This window comes from Emys orbicularis, chromosome 8 (assembly GCF_028017835.1).
Source record: "Emys orbicularis isolate rEmyOrb1 chromosome 8, rEmyOrb1.hap1, whole genome shotgun sequence".
Taxonomy (NCBI): Eukaryota; Metazoa; Chordata; order Testudines; family Emydidae; genus Emys; species Emys orbicularis.
Genome location: NC_088690.1, coordinates 61,940,945 through 61,959,903, shown reverse-complemented (window position 1 = coordinate 61,959,903; position 18,959 = coordinate 61,940,945). Strand labels below are relative to the sequence as shown.

The following is an 18,959-nucleotide window of genomic DNA, read 5'->3' as shown; positions in this document are numbered from 1 at the left end:
GAATGCCAGCTGTGTAGTGGTTTTGTGGAACAAGAGCTCCTTTGGGAGAGACCCACCCAGGTTGGTTAGCTGCACAGATGCTGCCCAGTACATGAGTTGTTTGCATAGCCTCTCCCAACACTCCAGAGTTAGTACCAGAGAAGGGGTAAAGAAGACCATCCTCCATTGCCAGCACTGCGTACAGTTCCCCAATAAAGGACATCTCAGATGTTAAAGTGATCTTAAACTAGGTCTCCGAAAGCATTAACAAAACGCATAGTAAGATCCAGTGGCTGGAAGCTGAAGTTAGACAAATGGAGACTGGAATTAAGGTGCAAAATGTTAAGCGAGGCTAATCATTGGAGCAACTCACCTAGGGGATTCTCCATCACTTGAATTTTTTGTATCAAAACTAGATATCTTTTTCTAAAGGAGATGCTGTAGCTCAACCAGAAATTACTGGGTGAAGTTCCTTGGCCTGGGTGGTTCAGGAGCTCAAACTAGATAATCACGATGGTGCTTTTTGACCTGAAAATCTATGAATTATTCAATATTCAAGGCTACCATTTTTCCTTTAAGATGGTTCTCCTGCCATCTCTGGATCATTCTCTCTCCTCCCTTCCCCATGGTAGTGTGCGAAGAGGCCAAGGGGTCACTGGGATGCTTTAATGGAGAATACTAAAGGGTCCCTGTGTCAGGCACTTAGTAAGTGGACTAGTCCATTCCTCTGAGTATAAAGCTGGGAACCAGGAACTCCTGATATTGACTCCTGTGTCTTTGGGAAGTCATTTAGCCCTTCTCTCTAGCTGTCCTCATCCGCAGATAACAATACTTGCCTCTGGGGTGCTATTGTGAGGATGGATGAGTTATTGCTGGTAAAGTAATTTGAAAATGAAATGTACTGAGTATTATTATTCTCCCCAAATTTCAGTTCTCTTGAAATGGTATCAGCCTAGTAAAGAGTGCCTCCTGGATTCAAAACAGCTATTTAAAAGATAATTCTGCCATTTTGTCCACAGATAATGTATTTCAAGTTTTTAAAAGCCACCATATTTGTAGGACCCACCAGTAATACACTCTGAGCCCTGCTCTCTGGTTTTGCACCAGGATTTAACTCACTAATTGTATTCTCAAAGCTATCTGCCCTCCTGCTGACCAGACCAGAAAGTAAACCAAATAAAGCTAGGTTTGTCTCTGCATTGTCAGGAAGAGAATTAATCTTTGCCAAGTAGAAGATAATAAAATTGGATGATGGAAAATACTTTCAAACTCTTGAAAGGGTTTGCTGAGCACTGTAGAGTAAAAGAAATGCAGAAATGCTACACACGATAAGGAATGTGACTGTTGGGATCAGGTGGAATATTGCTCGGGGAGTCTTTTAACATTGCACTTTCAAATGCTCTTTTAAAGGAATAGACAGCCCAACTAACCTGGAGACCGACCAAGTGACAGAGGACACAGCTACCATCTCCTGGAACAGGGTCCAGGCTCCCATTGACAGATACATGGTGAGCTACACCTCAGCTGATGGGGACACCAGAGAGATAGCTGTAGGGAAAGACCAGAATACCACTACCCTGATGGGTCTGAAGCCAGGCATGGAGTACGTGATCTACTTCTGGGCTGAGAAGGAAGGCCTGCAGAGCAAGAGGGCCAACACTAAAGCTGAGACAGGTAACTAATGGCAGGGGAAGAAATGTGGAGCCTGATCATGACCTCACACCAGTTTGTCAACTCCATGGACTTCACTGAAGTTACTCCTGATCTACACTGGTATTAGTGAGACAAGAATCTGTCCTGTAAATTGTAATTCTCACTGGTAGGCTGAACTGGCCTTTAGTTGTGAAAATGGAGCCTTTTAATTGACTAGGGGCTTGGACAAGATGACCTCCTGAGGTCCCTTCCAACCCTGATATTCTATGATTCTATTCTATTCTATGATTATAATCACAAGTGCTGGTAGAGATCCCTATTCACAGATGCTAGTCATTAATATCAGTACAATGGAGGTCATTCAATTAGTAAAACAGCCATCATCAAGGCCTCTTAGTCGACTGAACATGGAGTTAATGACTTGCCTTCAGAATGCCACAAACAAGCTCAGAAACCTTCCCTAGGTCACCATTCTGACCTTTCCAAGAACTATCCTGAGAGTAAGACATTGAGGGATAACTGGTGTAAGGGCTGCTCTCCCTGTGGTTTGGTGGCTGCTCACTGCACTGGGGCTTAGCACATCTGGCACCAGTGGGATGTGGGTTTTTTTAACGGAACTGATATAGTTGCACTCAGGGTAGATGGAGTGTAGCAGCCAGTCCCTAAGAGGGCTTTTTCCTGTGTGCTAATTCATGTAGGAGCTTTGCTGTTGGCCTAAGAAACAGTATCCTCTTCACAGCTGTGGAAGGGGGAAGGACCATGAAAAGTGGGGAAGGAATGATGGGTCTCTCCTAATGAAGTATTGGGGAGAATCCTCACTGTATCTCTCCACTGTTAAACCTTCTCTAAAAGAAATTGACAGCCCAACAAAGCTGGTGACGGATCGAGTGACAGAGGACACAGCTACCATCTCCTGGAATGAGGTGCAGGCTCCCATAGACAGATACATGGTGAGCTACACCTCAGCTGATGGGGACACCAGAGAGAGAGCCGTGGGGAAAGACCAGAGCACCATCACCCTGACAGGTCTGAAGCCAGGCATGGAGTACATCATCTACATCTGGGCTGAGAAGGGAGGCCAGCAGAGCAAGACGGCAAACACTAAAGCTGTGACAGGTAATCAGGGGAATCTTTGGGATGTGATACTAGCTAACTGCATATCACAAACTGCTCCCTGAAGATTAGCTGTGTTTTGTTCTGTTTTCTTCCAGCTTATTGCACAGTGTACATTATAGAACAATTTGTCATGTGGCCAAACATGGCATAGGTACATACATGCTACAGGCCATTCCAAGATTGAGATTTAGGACTTACCCCCACTCCCATTTACTCAATTGCAAAATTTCATTAACTTTAATGGGGTGCTTGACTGGTTCCATAATGCATACAGGTCAGGAGTGGGAAAACTTTTTGGCCTGAGGGCCACATCTGGGTATGGAAATTGTATGGCAGACCATGAATGCTCATAAAATTGGGGGTTGGAGTGCAGGGGGGGTGAGGGCTCCAGCTGGGAGAGCGGGCTCTGGGGTGGGGCTGGTGATGAGGGTTTGGGGTGCAGGAGGGTGCTCTGGGCTAGGATTGAGGGGTTCAGAGGGAAGGAGTGGGATCAGGGCTGGGGCAGAGGATTGGGACGTGGGTGTGTGTGTCTCAGGGGTGCAGGCTCTGGGCGGCGCTTACCTCAAGCAGCTCCCGGAAGCAGCAGCATGCCATCCTCCAGCTCTTACGTGGAGGGTTTGGCCAGGCGGTTCTGCGCACTGCCCTGTCCGCAGGCGCCACCCCCGCAGCTCCCAGAAGCAGCAGCATGCCCCCCTCTGCCTCCTACATGGAGGCATGGTGCTGGCCAGGCAGCTCTGCGCACTGCTCCGTCTGCAGGTGCTGCCCCTGCAGCTCCCATTGGCCACGGTTCCCAGCCAATGGGAGTGTGGGAGGGCGGCGTTTGGGGTAGGGGAAGCATGTGGTGCTGTTATGCTTATAAGAAGCACATGGGATCTTTTTCATGGGAAAAGGCAATACGCCACATTTATTGAAGATACAACAATTAGCATATGCATTCAATCTCACCACACACACACATACACTGTCCCGCCAGTCGATGTTATAGTTACCAGTCCAGATCAGCCTAGTGGCCAGCTAGGTTGATCACCAGTAGGGAGGAGCCGGGTTCCGTCGGTTGCGACACGAGGCTCTGGGGAAGTCTTGGCATGACAATCCCAAAGTTTCATTGTAAGGCACCCTGTTTATATAGTGATTTTCCTTCATTGGGACCAATGAGTTTTGCTCCGTCATGCTGTAATCAATTGTTGTTTGACAAGTGCTTGTTTTCTTAAATTGTCCTTCTCATTCTTTATTACAGCTAACTTGTCCCCATTGATAGGTACCTGTCTCATCTTTAGAGTCGTCAATCTGCCCTCCTCTGACATTTCAATAGGGGCGTGTTGCAGCCTCCTGGCACCCTTGCATCTGTCTCGGGTTCTTCCCTCGTACATCTGGTTCAGCAATGGCCTTCACACTTATCTCTTAACACATACATTCCTCATTCACACACAAAACAGAATTAATTTACACAGAACAGGAACATCAAGTTGCAATGCAAAAGAAAAACAATCATTGCATTCTTTTACTTATTTTAAAATGCTAAACCTACAACAATTTGGTGACCCTCAAAGGTCTGTCATTGCCTTGAAATCAGTCCAGACACAGATTCTGGCTGATGCATCTCTACCCATTGGCCCATTAGGCCATTCCTTTCTGTTATTCAAAAAGGGTGGCTGGCGTGATTTGATCAAATAATACACCAATACATTTAATACATGCTACATTACTATTCTTTATCCTTAATTCTAAATTATATAAAATACAAATATAAAATCCTACTACTACCGAGCCACCTGGCTGCCCCTTTGTGTAGGAGCCGGAGCTGGAGGGGGGACATGTCGCTGTTTCTGGGAGCTGCGCAGAAAGCCCCCAAACCCACTCCCCAGCTGGAGCACCGGAGCGGGGCAAGCCCCTGACCCCGCTCCCTGATGGGAGCTCGAGGACCAGATTTAAAGTTCTGATGGGCCGGACACGGCCTGCGGGCCGTAGTTTGCACACCCTGACATAGGTTCTATGCAAACTTCCCCCACAGGGCTCTGCCAGTGCACCACAATCTTCCCCTATGGCATCTCCTGCTATTTTAGTCCTGGAGTATGCACAGCTCTGCCAATGTATCTAAATCTTGACCCACAACAAGCTTATTACTCCAGGCTGGGGCCCCCTAAAAGTTCTGCCAAGTTCTGAGTCCTCCAGTTGTGAGCCCTGAAGCACTGATAGCGAGAGCAGTATTTACCCAGTGAGACGTGAGTGATAGTTTTCCTCTATCTCACACAATATCTAAGGGTATGGAAAGGTTTGAGTCTGGAAGACATGGTACCCTAGGGGAGTCACTTGAGAATCAGTCAATTACATTGTAATAATCAAGGCGTTTACTCTCAGACATTGATAGCCCAACTAACCTGGTGACCAATCAAGTGACAGAGGACACAGCCACCATCTCCTGGAACAGAGTCCAGGCTCCCATAGACAGATACATGATGAGCTACACCTCAGCTGATGGGGACACCAGAGAGATAGACGTGGGGAAAGACCAGAGCACCACCAGCCTGACGGGTCTGAAGCCAGGCATGGAGTACATCATCTACATCTGGGCTGAGAAGGGAGGCCAGCAGAGCAAGAGAGCAAAGACGAAGGCTGTGACAGGTAATGGGGGACAGGAGTGAAGGGAAGTTAGGTGGAGATATCTCTACCCCTTTCTTATCTGGTGTTGCATGATCTCTTTCTGCATCACTGTGTATAAAGGTAACTTTTTGCCAGTCAGGTATTAGCTACTTGAAATTCTGTACTGGCCAAACCATCATGAAGATAACTGGATAACTATGAGCTGTTAGCAATGGCACAGAGAGCAGAACTAGATGAGGCAAGAGCTATATGCACCCTGAAAGCTTGCAGTTTCAAGGGTAACTGCACTTTTAACCCACTTCCTCTGTGGTCCACTCCAGCAATGCTCCTGAAGTCTGAGGTCTCTAGCCTTCACTTCTCTCTGGGCAGGGCACCATGTCCCACTCCCTTCCAACTTGGAGTTTTAGGCTGCGAACCCCTGCTCTTTACTGTGATTATCCCAGGCAGGCCTGACAAATGTCAAGCCCCTGCTCCTTAGTTTCTTTCCAAGGACAACAACCCTGTTTTTACCAGTGACCACACAACTCATCCAAAGTAAGCACCATTTATTCAAAGACAAAAGCATCACAGAAAAAAGGTAAAACAAAACAGATTCTAAATGCACACTAAATGTAACAGAAATTGCCCATCAGTCCTATGGGGCCCTGGTAGCTCTAAGTCCTTCCAACCCTTCAGTGAGGGTTGTGGCCGCCTTAGGACCACAGGTCCTGTCTGATTGCTGAATCCAAAGAAAGACCCTAAGGCTTGGTCTACACTTAAAATTTAGGTTGACATAGCTATGTCGCTCAGGAGTGTGAAAAATCCACCCCCCTGAGTGCGGCAGCTATGCTGACCTAAGCCCCGGTGTAGACACAGCTGGGCTAATGGAAGAATATTTCCATTCTCTTAGCTGCAATTGCTTGGGAAGGTGATGTTCCCACAGCGATGGAAAAACCCCTGTCATCAGTATAGGTTGCACCTATTCTATGGGGTTGTGCTAGCATAGCTACAGCGCTGTAGCTATTGCCGCTGTAGTCTCTGTAGTGTAGACATGCCCTGAGTCTGTGTAAACTCAGCCTTTTAAATACCAAGTTCTTCCTTTTTCTCTTGCCTCTTCGTTGGTACTGCCCTAAATGAGTATATGCAAACCACCCCAGGAGGTGATACTTCTCTGGAGCTGTTTGCAATCTCAGGGATGGCAGTGATCTCCCCCCACTTTTTTAGTTCTTGGAGGAGCTGTGGTAACCCTCCCTCCAGTGGTTTGAGCATTGGCCTGCTAACCCCAGGGTTGTGAGTTCAATCCTTGAGGGGGCCACTTAGGGATCTGGGGCAAAATCAGTACTTGGTCCTGCTAGTGAAGGCAGGGGGCTGGACTCGATGACCTTTCGGGGTCCCTTCCAGTTCTATGAGATAGATATATCTCCATATATTATATTAATGGAGTTGCATACAATCCCTGGTCCATAATGCTACATAAAACATTCATAAACTTAATACAATGTGGTCCCCAAAGATATTGCATATGGTTGCAATTTCTGTAACAAATGACCTCTAACTTATCCTGATACTCTGAATTTGGTAGCATTTTACACCCTCTTTGCATAAATGACTGCACAAGGCAATGGAGAACCAGGACCCTTATATTTTATCAGAGTTACTCAGGTCAGGCTATGCCTGCTATTGTAATGAGAGTAGATGGCACTATCTGCAGCTCATCAAACTCACTGCTTTGTGGGTAGCCAGGGAGGGCGTAAGGCTAAGGGAGCAATCCCTGACAGAAAAGCCCCACTGCGTTGTCGGTGAATTCAGGAGAATGAAAGTCTATGAGAATAAACTCAGACAGAAAATCTGGAGTGAAGTCCCAAAGACTAACATCTTAGTATCTTTCTGGAAACTCCTGCAACGGATCGGGGACCAGATGTATTGATTCTTCCTTTCCTCTTGATTTTACCGGTGATGCCAAGAGAAGGGGGGTCCTGATGCATGGGCAACTCAGGGCCTCCATATCATCTGCCCAGGCTTGCACCCTGGAGAGGTACTCCAGCTTTGCCTCAAGCGTCGACACAACAAGGGAGGCAGCATGTTCTAAGCTCGTCCTCGATTGGCGTAGAATTGAGCACCAGGGGCTGTCTCTAATGGTGGGAGAGATTATTGTATCTCACTGGACAACTCCAACTCACAATAAAACTGGGCAGCCTCCAGACAATAGGGTGTTGTTCCACCACAGTCTGCTTGCTTCAATGGGTGCTTGGAGCTTAGAGTTTTATAACTTGACAAGTGGACTGAAACTAACACACCAGGCAAATCAAGTAAAAAAAAAAAGAAAACATCCTTAAAGATAGAGTGCTGGAACGTTTGCACTATGACAACCGGATTATTTGAAGACCTTCAATAGATCAGTGATGCACATAAAATTGCCGTGATCAATGATGAGCTGAAGCGACTCAATGTGGATATCGCATCCCTCCAAGAAACATGGCTAGCATCAAACGGATTTCTCAGTGAAAAAGACTACACATTTTTCTGGCAGGGGAAAAGCACTGAAGAAACACGAGAGCACGGAGTGGGATTTGCAATCAAGAACTCACTTCTGGGGATGATTGAGCCACCTACAAATGGATCAGAGAGAATTTTGACACTATGCTTGTTGACATCTGAGGACCCAGTCAACCTTGTGAGTGTGTATGCCCCAACACTCTCCTTGTCTTCTGACATCAAGGACCAGTTCTACGACCAGCAGCATTCTGAAACACGAATATGTGCAAGGGTGGGAGCTGATCATGAAGCATGGACCACCTGTTTTGGTCAACATGGAACTGGTAAGATGAATGGAAACGGTCAGATACTGCTAGAATTTTGTTCCTATTATGACCTCTGTGTAACAAACTCATTCTTCCAGACAAAGCTGCAACACAAAGTGTCTTGGAAACATCACAGATCTGGTCACTGGCACCAACTGGATCTTATCATCACAAGGCATACCAACCTTAACATCTTCCTCATTATCCACAGTTATCAAAGTGCTGATTGCGACACAGACCACTGTCTGGTGTGCAGCAAGGTCAGATTAGTCACCAACACGGAGGTGCTCAAGTGGGTCAGCATACTCAGCATGCAAACACTCCTCAAGCACAGACCCCTCCTTTGGCTTGGGCATGTGTGCCAAATGAATGATGGGCACATCCTAAAGGACATCCTCTACGACGAATTGGCATCTGGAAAAAGACCTAAAGGACGCCCAACATTGTGTTTCAAGGATGTGTGCAAGTGAGACCTCAAAGAAATGGACATGGATGTGGACAACTGGGAAGGTCACACTCAGTACCGCAGCCTCTGGAAACAAAAACTTTAAAAAGGTCTCCGGAGTTACAAGAGGAAGCTGCCCAGCTTAGCAGAGGAGAAAAGAGCTCGCAGAAGGCAGTGCCCAAAGGATCGAAAAATCATCTTTAAATGTGAAAAGTCCGAGTCTTATCAATCTCTCCTCATACGGAAGTTGTTCCATACCCCTAATAATTTTTGTTGCTCGTTTCTGAACCTTTTCCAATTCCGATATATCTTTTTTGAGATGGGGCAACCACATCTGCACACAGTATTCAAGATGTGGGCGTACCATGGATTTATATAGAAGCAATGTGATATTTTCTGTTTTATTATCTATCCCTTTCTTAATGATACTCAACGTTCTGTTTGTTTTTTGACTGCCACGGCACATTGAGTGGATGTTTTCAGAGAACTATCTTCAATAACTCTCTTTCTTGAGTGGAAACAGCTAATTTAGATCCCATCATTTTATATGTATAGTTGGGATTATGTTTTCCAATGTGCATTACTTTGCATTTATCAACATTGAATTTCATCTGCCATTTTGTTGCCCTGTCACCCAGTTTTGAGAGATCCTTTTGTAGCTCTTCACAGTCTGCCTGGGACTTAACTATCTTGAGCAATTTTGTATCATCTGCAAATTTTGCCACCTCACCATTTACCCTTTTTTCCAGATCATTTATGAATATGTTGAATAGTACTGGTCCCAGTACAGACCCCTGGGGGACACCACTATTTACCTCTCATCATTCTGAAAACTGACCATTTATTCCTACTGTGATGTGATGCTCCATATTCTTTATAGAAATATGCTTATAATATAAATATGGCATAACTAAGATATATATTTTATGCAAGATGGGTCTTGAAAGGTATCATTGGAAGGGTTATGATTTACTGAATGTGATTATCCAATTTGTATGCAAGTATCATGTCTGTATCTAAAGTTAGGAATATTGACTAAGTAACAATTACAACTGTGTGTGTGTGCTGTCAGAGGCCAGAAAGCCTGATTCAACAAAACAGGGAGAGGGAACCCAGGTTAGTGGAACAGGAGGGCTCAGTGAAACCCCAGTACATCAGGTGGCAGCCCGGATGCGGGGGAGGAGGTGTCCAACCCATCACACCTACCCTTTGTTTCCTATCTTTTAACCAGTTACCAATCCATGAGAGGACCTTCCTTTTTTATTCCATGACAGCTTACTTTGCTTCAGAGCCTTTGGTGAGGGATCTTGTCAAAGGCTTTCTGAAAATCTAAGTACACTATATCCATTGGATCCCCCTTGTCCACATGCTTGTTGACCCCCTCAAAGAATTCTAGTAGATTGATGAGGCATGATTTCCCTTTACAAAGACCATGTTGACTCTTCCCCAACAAATTATGTTCATCTATGTGTCTGACAATTTTGTTCTTTACTATTATTTCCACCAGTTTGCCCGGTACTGAAGTCAGGCTTACTGGCCTGTAATTGCCAGGATCACCTCTAGAACCCTTTTTAAAAATTGGCATCACATTAGCTATCCTCCAGCCATTTGGTACAGAAGCTGATTTAAATGATAGGTTACAGACTACAGTTAGTAGTTCTGCAATTTCACATTTGAGTTCCTTCAGGACTCTTGGGTGAATACCATCTAGTCCTGGTGACTTATTACTGTTTAATTTTATCAATTTGTTCCAAAACCTCCTCTAATGACACCTCAATCTGGGACAGTTCCTCAGATTTGTCACCTAAAAAGAATGGCTCAGGTTTGGGAATCTCCCTCACATCCTCAGCCATGAAGACCGATGCAAAGAATTCATTTAGTTTCTCCGCAATGGCCTGATCGTCCTTGCTTTAGCATCTCGATCATCCAGTGGCCCCACTGGTTGTTTAGCAGGCTTCCTGCTTTCTGATGTACTTACATTTTTTATGCTATTACTTTTTGAGTCTCTGGCTAGCTGTTCTTCAAATTCTTTTTTGGCCTTTCTAATTATATTTTTACACTTCATTTGCCAGAGTTTATGCTCCTTTCTATTTTCCTCACTAGGATTTAACTTCCACTTTTTAAAGGATGCCTTTTTGCCTCTCACTGCTTCTTTTACTTTGTTGTTTAGCCACGGTGGCACTTTTTTGGTTTTCTTACTATGTTTTTTAATTTGGGGAATACATTTAAGTTGAGCCTCTATTATGGTGTCTTTAAAAAGTTTCCATGCAGCTGGCAGGGATTTTACTTTTTGTGCTGTACCTTTTAATTTCTGTTTAACTAACCTCCTCATTTTTGTGTAGTTCCCCTTTCTGAAATTAAATGCTACAATGTTGGGCTGCTGTGGTGTTTTCCCTGACACAGGGATGTTAAATTTAATTATATTATGGTCACTATTACCAAGCGGTCCAGCTATATTCACCTCTTGGACCAGATCTTGTGCTCCACTTAGGACTAAATCAAGAATTGCCTCTCCTCTTGTGGGTTCCAGGACTAGCTGCTCCAAGAAGCAGCCATTTAAGGTGTCAAGAAACTTTATCTATGAATTCTGTCCTGAGGTAACATGTACCCAGTCAATATGGGGATAGTTGAAATTCCCCATTATTACTGATTTTTTTATTTTAATAGCCTCTCTAATCTCCCTGAGCATTTCACAGTCACCATCACAATCCTGGTCAGGTGGTCGGTAATATATCCCTACTGCTATATTCTTATTATTAGAGCATGGAATTACTATCCATAGAGATTCTATGGTACAGTTTGGTTCATTTAAGATCTTTACTTTATTTGATTCTACGCTTTCTTTCACATATAGTGCCACTCCCCTACCAGCACGACCTGTTCTGTCCTTCCAATATATTTTGTATCCTGGTATTACTGTGTACCATTGATTATCCTCATTCCACCAAGTTTCTGTGATGCCTATTATATCAATATCTTCATTTAATACGAGGCACTCTAGTTCACCCATCTTATTATTTAGACTCCTAGCATTGGTATATAAGCACTTAAAAAACTTGTCACTTTTTAGCTGTCTGTCATTATATGATGTAATTGAATGGGGCTTTTTTTCATTTGACTCTTTCTCATCCGATCCTTCCTGTATTTTATCATCTTCCATCCTCTTCTCCTTACTAGGACATAGAGAATCTCCATTAATAGATCCTCCCCTAAGGGATGTCTCTGTCCGAACCACATACTGCCCTGCACCTGTCGGCTTTCCCCCAGTGCTGCACATTTGTTTAAAAAAATTCAAAATGAAAAATCAAAACATTTTGACTTTTTTCCTAAATAAAATTTAGTTGAAATTGATACATTCTTGCAAAACATGTCGATTTCAACCAAATGGCATTTTCCAATGCCAGAAAATTCTTGACCTGCTCTGCTAATACCTTTAAAATCTTACTCAAGACAACAGCTACGAATTCCCAATGATTAAAATAATAGGCTTGTAGCAGAGACCTTGTATAGAAAGTTTTTAGGCCAAGAGGCAGTTTTTTGTTGGTGTCCAAGCTGTAACAGCCCCCTGCAGCTCAGACCCTTAACAGTAGCACTGTGAATTGATTGGAAGAGCACAGGTAATGCTGACAGCAGTATCACTGGAATAGGACAGTGGATTCCAATACCCTATAGCTCCCTCTGCTGTCCAAGCTTCCACAGTACTAATCTGAGAGGATTTCTGCTTCCATGCATAATAAAGATGGATTTTTTTCTTAACCTCGGGAGTTCTGTAAATAGTTACTTTAATTAATGGGAATAACAGCTCGTTGAATATATGGTGTTTCATTCACAGTTAATAGTTCCTTATGTGCGCTTTGATGTACTAGTTCCCTCCTCTCTCACCTGATAAGGGATCTTTGTCTGTGTAGATATCTTCTCTGTTTCTATTTTATGAAACAAAAACTCTCTAAACATAAGAGAATGAAGGTGTTCCTGCCTCCCAACCCTGTGTTCAAGCCACTGCTGCCCCACTCTTTCCATCTGTCAAACTTAGGTACTTATATGGCCCCCATTACTCTAGTATCTGAGTGCTTCACAGTCTTTAATGGATTTATCTATCCTCACAACACCCTGTGAGGGAGGGCAGCCCCATTGACGGATGGGGAACTGAGGCACAAAGAGTAAGTAACTTGCCCCAGGTTACACAGGAAGCCTGTTGTGGAGCAGGGAATTGAACTGAGTATTTCTGCAAGCTCCATGATGCTCTGCCATACGTGTGTGTGTGTGTGTGTGTATGCATGTGTACATAGGGTCCTGTGTCAATAGTTCTGCCTTACGTAAGTGAGTGTGTGTGTGTGTGTGTGTGTGTGTGTATGCATGTGTACATAGGGTCCTGTGTCAATAGTTCTGCCTTACGTAAGCGAGTGTGTGTGTGTGTGTGTGTGCATAGGCTCCCATGTCAATAGTTGGTGCTCTTTCCTGAATACCAGCACTGCCCACCTGACACCCTCAGATTGAAGTAGGGAGGGACTGAATGGATGAAGGTCTTTGTGAAGTTAACAGCAGGTTTCCAAAGAGCCCTATCCCAGAATGCACCAAGCATTGATTTGAAAACTGGGATGGATTCTTCAGCGGCTGCCTCCACTTCTGTTATTGAAAAATTTTCTCAGGAGCTAGGAGGGGATCATTCTACGGAACAAGTGTCAGAAACCACCCTGGTCGTAAAGGATGCCTTGTACCGTTTATGCTTGTATGTCCAGTATAAAACAATATCAGAGGCTATTTATGATTGCCGTGAAATGGTATTGGTTAAAAATAAAGCCAGCCTGCTCTTCACACTCAGGAAACAACCACACAGATATTTGAAAGTATGGCTTAGTCTTTGCTGTTAGTGGAGGTGGTCTGGATCACACAAAATACCAGAGACCAGAACCATAGAGATGTGGGTTATTTTGTACTTGTTAATTGTTAAAGTAAGCAAACATATTAAAATAAAATGTTTCCGGTGCCTGCAAAGGGAGCCGCTTTGCCATGGATGGATTATGTGATTATAAATTGTTAATGCAAAGCCGCCAGGTTTGGGGAGGAGAACCCCAAGTGTGTTGCAGTGTTTACCTCTGGAGAAAGAGGTAATTCATATGTCTGCACCATGACTGTAAGGATCTGTGGGACTAGAATCTGGGTTTGTGGAGTCCGTTCCCACATCGCCAGGAGGTGGCCGTACAGAGCCACATTCAAGGGGCACTGTGGAGATTAGGCCCTGCAGAAAGTACCACCCAAAGGATCCAGAGCAACAGCCCCCTGCGGCCTTCTGATTGGCCCATGTTCACTATTTAATCCTAGAGGGTGCTCCAGGAAGTTGTCTGGACAACCACACTGATCTCTGGCCTGCTGTAACTCCAGACCTCACCTCGCTTTCTGATCTCCAGTCTCTGACCCCAGCCTGACTTTGAGCCTTACTCTGGTCTCCTGATTCCAGTCTTGTAACGATCTCTGAGCTCGGGCCTCCAGCCCTAGCCTGACTCTTGCCACCTGATTCCAGCCTGATAGCTACATCCAATCTCGGGTCCCTGACCCTGGGCTGACTCTGACCCTGACCCTTCCTTATCAATCTTGGCTCTAGTGCTTACTTTGATCCCTGCTTGCTGATTCTGCCTCATGGCCATCCTTGACTGGTGGCCTAGCCATGACAGCTAGGCCAGAGCACCTACGCCCCAATCCCTTATACCGACCCTTAACTCCTCAGTCTTTAGAAGTGAGAAATATGTATTTGCTTTCAGGCTGGTTAGCTCGTTTTTAAGGAAAGAGGGGTGTATTTTGGTGATCATAAACATGTGGGACAGGTAACACTGGCTGAAGATGAGCTTGGTTTTGCCTCTGGGTGCAGGCACATATTGTGTGAGCTTATCCCATGTAGTTCTGCCAGTGAGCACAAATTCAGATCATCAGCTATTCCGGCTCTGGATGCCCTCACAACTCTGCCAATGCAATCCCATCTTCACTCGGTATTACCCTATGCTATTTCAGTCCAGGGTGCCACCTCATGTCTGACCTACAATACCCCATGCTATTTCCATTTCAGCTCCCGTGCCAGTGTATCTGAAGCCTGATCTGCAGCAGTCTTTACTATCTCAGTTCTGGGCCCCAACACATTGCTAATGTACCTCACACATTCCTCCTTGTTAACCATGAAATATAGTTTCTGTAGTTGCAGAGTGCCAGTTAATAATACTGGAAACTAAAAACTCTATACCTCCATGCCCTATGCTAAAGATTCACTCTATGGGTTGCTTCTTCTCAGAGGTACTTGTACAATCAGAGAGTTTGATTTTGTTCTCTGCTTTTTGTTTGAAATAGAAATTGACCCTCCCAAGAACCTCCGTCTATCAGATGTGACACAGTCCAGTGGCGTAGTTACCTGGACACCACCTGCTGCACAGTTCAGTGGCTACACTCTGACCTACCAGGCTCCAGATGGCACCAGCAAGGTACTGTGAGCTCTTCAATTCCTTCTTGTTACAAACTGCCCCAGTTTAAAGTGCACATGGGATGTTGGGTTTAGCCAATTAGATCCCATTATCAAGAACACATGCACAACCTTAGAATTTAAGTGGGAAGGTGCCTCGGGGAGTGGAATATTCCGTCTTAATTACACTTGTTGGGAGGAGCTGGTGCCCTACTGGATGGCACATACCACTGTGACTGCTGCTGGGTGTTGTGGATTGGGCAGATCCTTCACACAATAGAAGAGTTCCATCGTAACTGGCCTTGATGTTGGGGGCAGGGATGTGTTTTTAACTTTGCTTTTCCAATGTGTTTATATGTGTCGGAGGGCTCCATGCATGTGAGGTATCTCATTCGCGAATGTGCATACAGTCTATTCCCTGTGGATACAGTTATCTGTAGGGTCTGTGCAAGTTCACTTTTTCCCCCAAATCCTCATTCCAGGGACAGGGAATCCTCAACCTACCCACTAATATGCAGATGGCCCTGTATTTATGGGGTACACCCTGCTATGAGCATTCTTCTGACTGTGCCCTGCTCACCTCCAAAAGCATGCAGAGAATAGAAGCGTTATGGCTGAGAATAGATGACGCAGACTATGGAGCTTGGTAGATCGTTAGTCTATCTTTTCTTTTTTTGGCAGGAAGTGCAACTGGGTCCTAATGAGCAAAGGTTCATACTGGAAGGCCTGGGACAAGGAGTGAGGTACACAGTCTACGTGGTGGCCTTTAAGGGAGACCGCCGGAGCAGAAAGGCAGCCAACACCTTCTTGACAGGTAGGGCTTGGCACTAATAATACTTAGCACATCTCATCTGTAGCATTTCGCAGTTAAGGGTTAGTGGTGATGGTTCCACTTTACAGAGGCTCAGAGAGATTAAATGACTTATCAAAGGTCATTCAGTAAGTCAGTGAGTTGGGAATAGAACACAGATCTCCTGACTTCCAGTCCAGTGCCCTGGGCCAGGCTGTATGGCAGGTTGGAGATGCAGTGGGGGAAGAGCATGAGGTGACACAGTGGGATGGCTTATATGGAGATTCAGATCTGTCTGGATGATGTTGCTGACAGAGCCTACCAGTTGAGTATAGTAGATAGACTGATTGTGAAAAGCTGATTGGAAGTAGGGAAGTCAATCACCAACTCTGGATCTGCTTGCATCATCCCAGTAGCATGGGGGCAACTCGTATCTTGCAAGCACTGCTTGTGGCATTCAAGAGGTGCCCAAATTCACTAACAGGGTCCAGGAAACTTGCATCAAAATGGCATCCTGTTAAGGTGCCTTTCATGCCAATGTGATGCAGGAGTTTGTCCTATTGGGGAAGGTCACAAAGGCATTGCCCATTGTGGACAAATGGTGCAAGTGGGGAGAGGTTAGTGAGCTCCCTCTCCATCGAGAGCCAGTACTTACTACACATCTATGACTCCACCATCCCTAGAAAAATCCTGCTTTCTGAGACCCTTTCAAGGACCAGGCTGCCTCCTGCAGCTTCCAGTGACCCTATTCCTGGGCCAGGTAGAAAGCCGGTAAAGCTAATATGCAGCTTAGGTGGAGGGCAGTCTTTACCAGAGCATGGCAGGACCCAGGGCATCCAGATTTGTGCTCCAGCTGATAGGTGCCTGGGGGTGTGCATATGGTGCAGGACTCTATATGATCCCATAAGCCTAAGGCTGTCATTGTTCCTGTGCCCCTGTTCAAACCACATCCTCTTCAGGAGACTCAGTTGGGAACGCCTCTCCAGCTTCCTTTTCAGACTTGCTGACGTGAGTTTTTCCCTGTCTTGTTCCCACAGTTGCCTTCCTCTACCCATATCCTGCTGACTGCAGCCAGACCCAGCAAAATGGGAATGCCACCAGTGGCATGTACACTATCTACCTGAATGGTGATGCTGGCAGGCCCATGCAGGTGTACTGCGACATGACCACCGACGGAGGCGGATGGATAGTGAGTGGTGCTGGGGTCTTTGCACAGCTGTTTACTTTTTAAAAAAATCAAGTGACTCTAACGCTGCGCTGACATCCCTGGAGACTGAAATCTTCTGTTTATGGCCAGCACAGGCATGGCATGGGCAGCAGCACTGGAAGTATCCCTCCTCTTACTCTGCAGCTCCAGCTCAACTCTTGCCTGGGAAGTACCATCTTTAGGGGCAAGGGGATAGTTGCCTGTATGCCTGTTCAGTCCTTGGCCTCTGCTGAGACTGCCAACGAGGATGCCAGTTGTGGTGTCATGGCATGCTCTACTCACTGCAGGTGGCGCCTCCTCCTGGCTGTTCTGGGGATTAGCTGTCTTCCAGGTCCAACTCCTCCTTTTGTGGTCTCTCTCTCCATTGTTCTCTCCCTCACTCTGCAGCCCACCTCTTGCTCCAGGAGCTGCAGCTTTGTCTTTGACTCAGCCCTCTGGCCAGATCATTATGTGGTTTTCCCTTCTGGGGTAAGAAGTCTCACTAGGCCTGCTGTGCAGGCACTGCCACTCTGTCAGTGGGAGGTAGGGGAACCCGGGGCCACCCACTACTTCAGGTTCCAGTCAAGGGCCCCTGCAACACGCAGCCAAAGTCTGCTCAGTGTTCAGTCTTGCTGCTTTCTCCCTAGGATGCTTCCTACTCTGCCTCCAATAGGCTTTCTTCTCCACCCTTTTCTCTCCCGGGTACGCCCTTCCCTAAGGGCCAGGGTCCCACTCTTTCCCTGGCCTCCCTCCTTCCCTCTCTAATACACAGAGGGTGGATGCAGACTTCCTCACTGCAGCCGTTTCTGTTGCCAGCTTCCTGGCTTTGTATTAGTCCAGCCCAGCCCCCCACCTGCTCAGCTGAGCTCCATCTTCCAATCAGGAGTTGCTTCTCCAGCCTAATCCCCTCATGTGGCCTATCTCACTATTGGGCCCTTTCTCAGCTTCCTTAACCCTTTTGGGATTGATGTGGGGCAAACGCCAATCACAGGTGTGGTGGTTGGGGACTGGGTCAGGTTCATTGAGATATAAAGTAGTTCACTGGTTGGTCCCTTATTCCAGTCAGGCCAAAGGTGTTAGTGACTGAATTTCCTTACTACCTGATAACTGCATGGTGGCTCATGTGAAATGAACAAGCAGTCTTGAGTCCAGTTCCTAGTGGACTGCTGGCCACAGCACAGAAACCATGACCTAAGGGCAGGAGCATAAAACTCTGTGATTCTGGGAGTGTCTCTCTGTGCAGTGTCTCTCCCATTCTCCACTAGAGTAAGATTATCTTCATCTCTCTCTTTTTATTTTTTACATTTTTATTTTAGTGAAGGCTGAATAATGCAGCCTTCACTAAAATAATAACAATTTCCCATGAATATTCATTCACATGTAAAAAAAAAAAAGTTCTTGTTGGTCCTGTTGTATAGCTAGTTCCTGTTTATGTAGGTGTTTATACCACATTTGGGAGGTTTGTGTTCCTTTTATCCTCACTATCCACAAACATGAGTGTGATTTGAGTTATAATAGGGCAAACATTTGTGGAAAGCAAATTTTAAATTTCTAGTCGCAAGTGTATCCACTGGAAGAGCTTGTGTGCTTATCCAATCAGGGAACATTAAAAAAAAGCATGTGAAATCACCTGGCCAATCCCATTTTTCCAACACCTTGAATTCTGAACACTCATTAACGCCCCTTCTTTGTGGACAGATTGGAATCATGGATAAATGGGAGGAAATTGCCATCTGCTAGTGAATATTCCACACACAGAAAATGAGGATAATTTACCCAATTGTTCATGACTCATTCAGCAGTGCTTGTTTTGCAGGTGTTTCAGAGGCGGAACACAGGGCAGCTGGATTTCTACAAGCGCTGGAGGAATTATGTCGAAGGCTTTGGAGATCCCCTGGGGGAATTTTGGCTTGGTACTGTATCTGTATGTGACAGGTGAAGGGTGGACAGTTAAAGACAGGCTT

The 18,959-nt window shown here is 45.5% G+C and overlaps 1 protein-coding gene across 1 annotated transcript in view; it reads left to right on the top strand.

Moving 5' to 3' along the window:
• The window catches only part of TNN (tenascin N), a 40,464-nt gene that overhangs the window by 15,382 nt on the left and 6,123 nt on the right, over window positions 1-18,959 (top strand). The window contains exons 6-12 of the mRNA XM_065410083.1: window positions 1,390-1,653; window positions 2,485-2,748; window positions 5,107-5,370; window positions 14,911-15,041; window positions 15,701-15,833; window positions 16,847-16,998; window positions 18,812-18,908. Coding sequence (XP_065266155.1) covers window positions 1,390-1,653; window positions 2,485-2,748; window positions 5,107-5,370; window positions 14,911-15,041; window positions 15,701-15,833; window positions 16,847-16,998; window positions 18,812-18,908 — 1,305 coding nt within the window. The remainder of the gene's footprint in view (window positions 1-1,389; window positions 1,654-2,484; window positions 2,749-5,106; window positions 5,371-14,910; window positions 15,042-15,700; window positions 15,834-16,846; window positions 16,999-18,811; window positions 18,909-18,959) is intronic.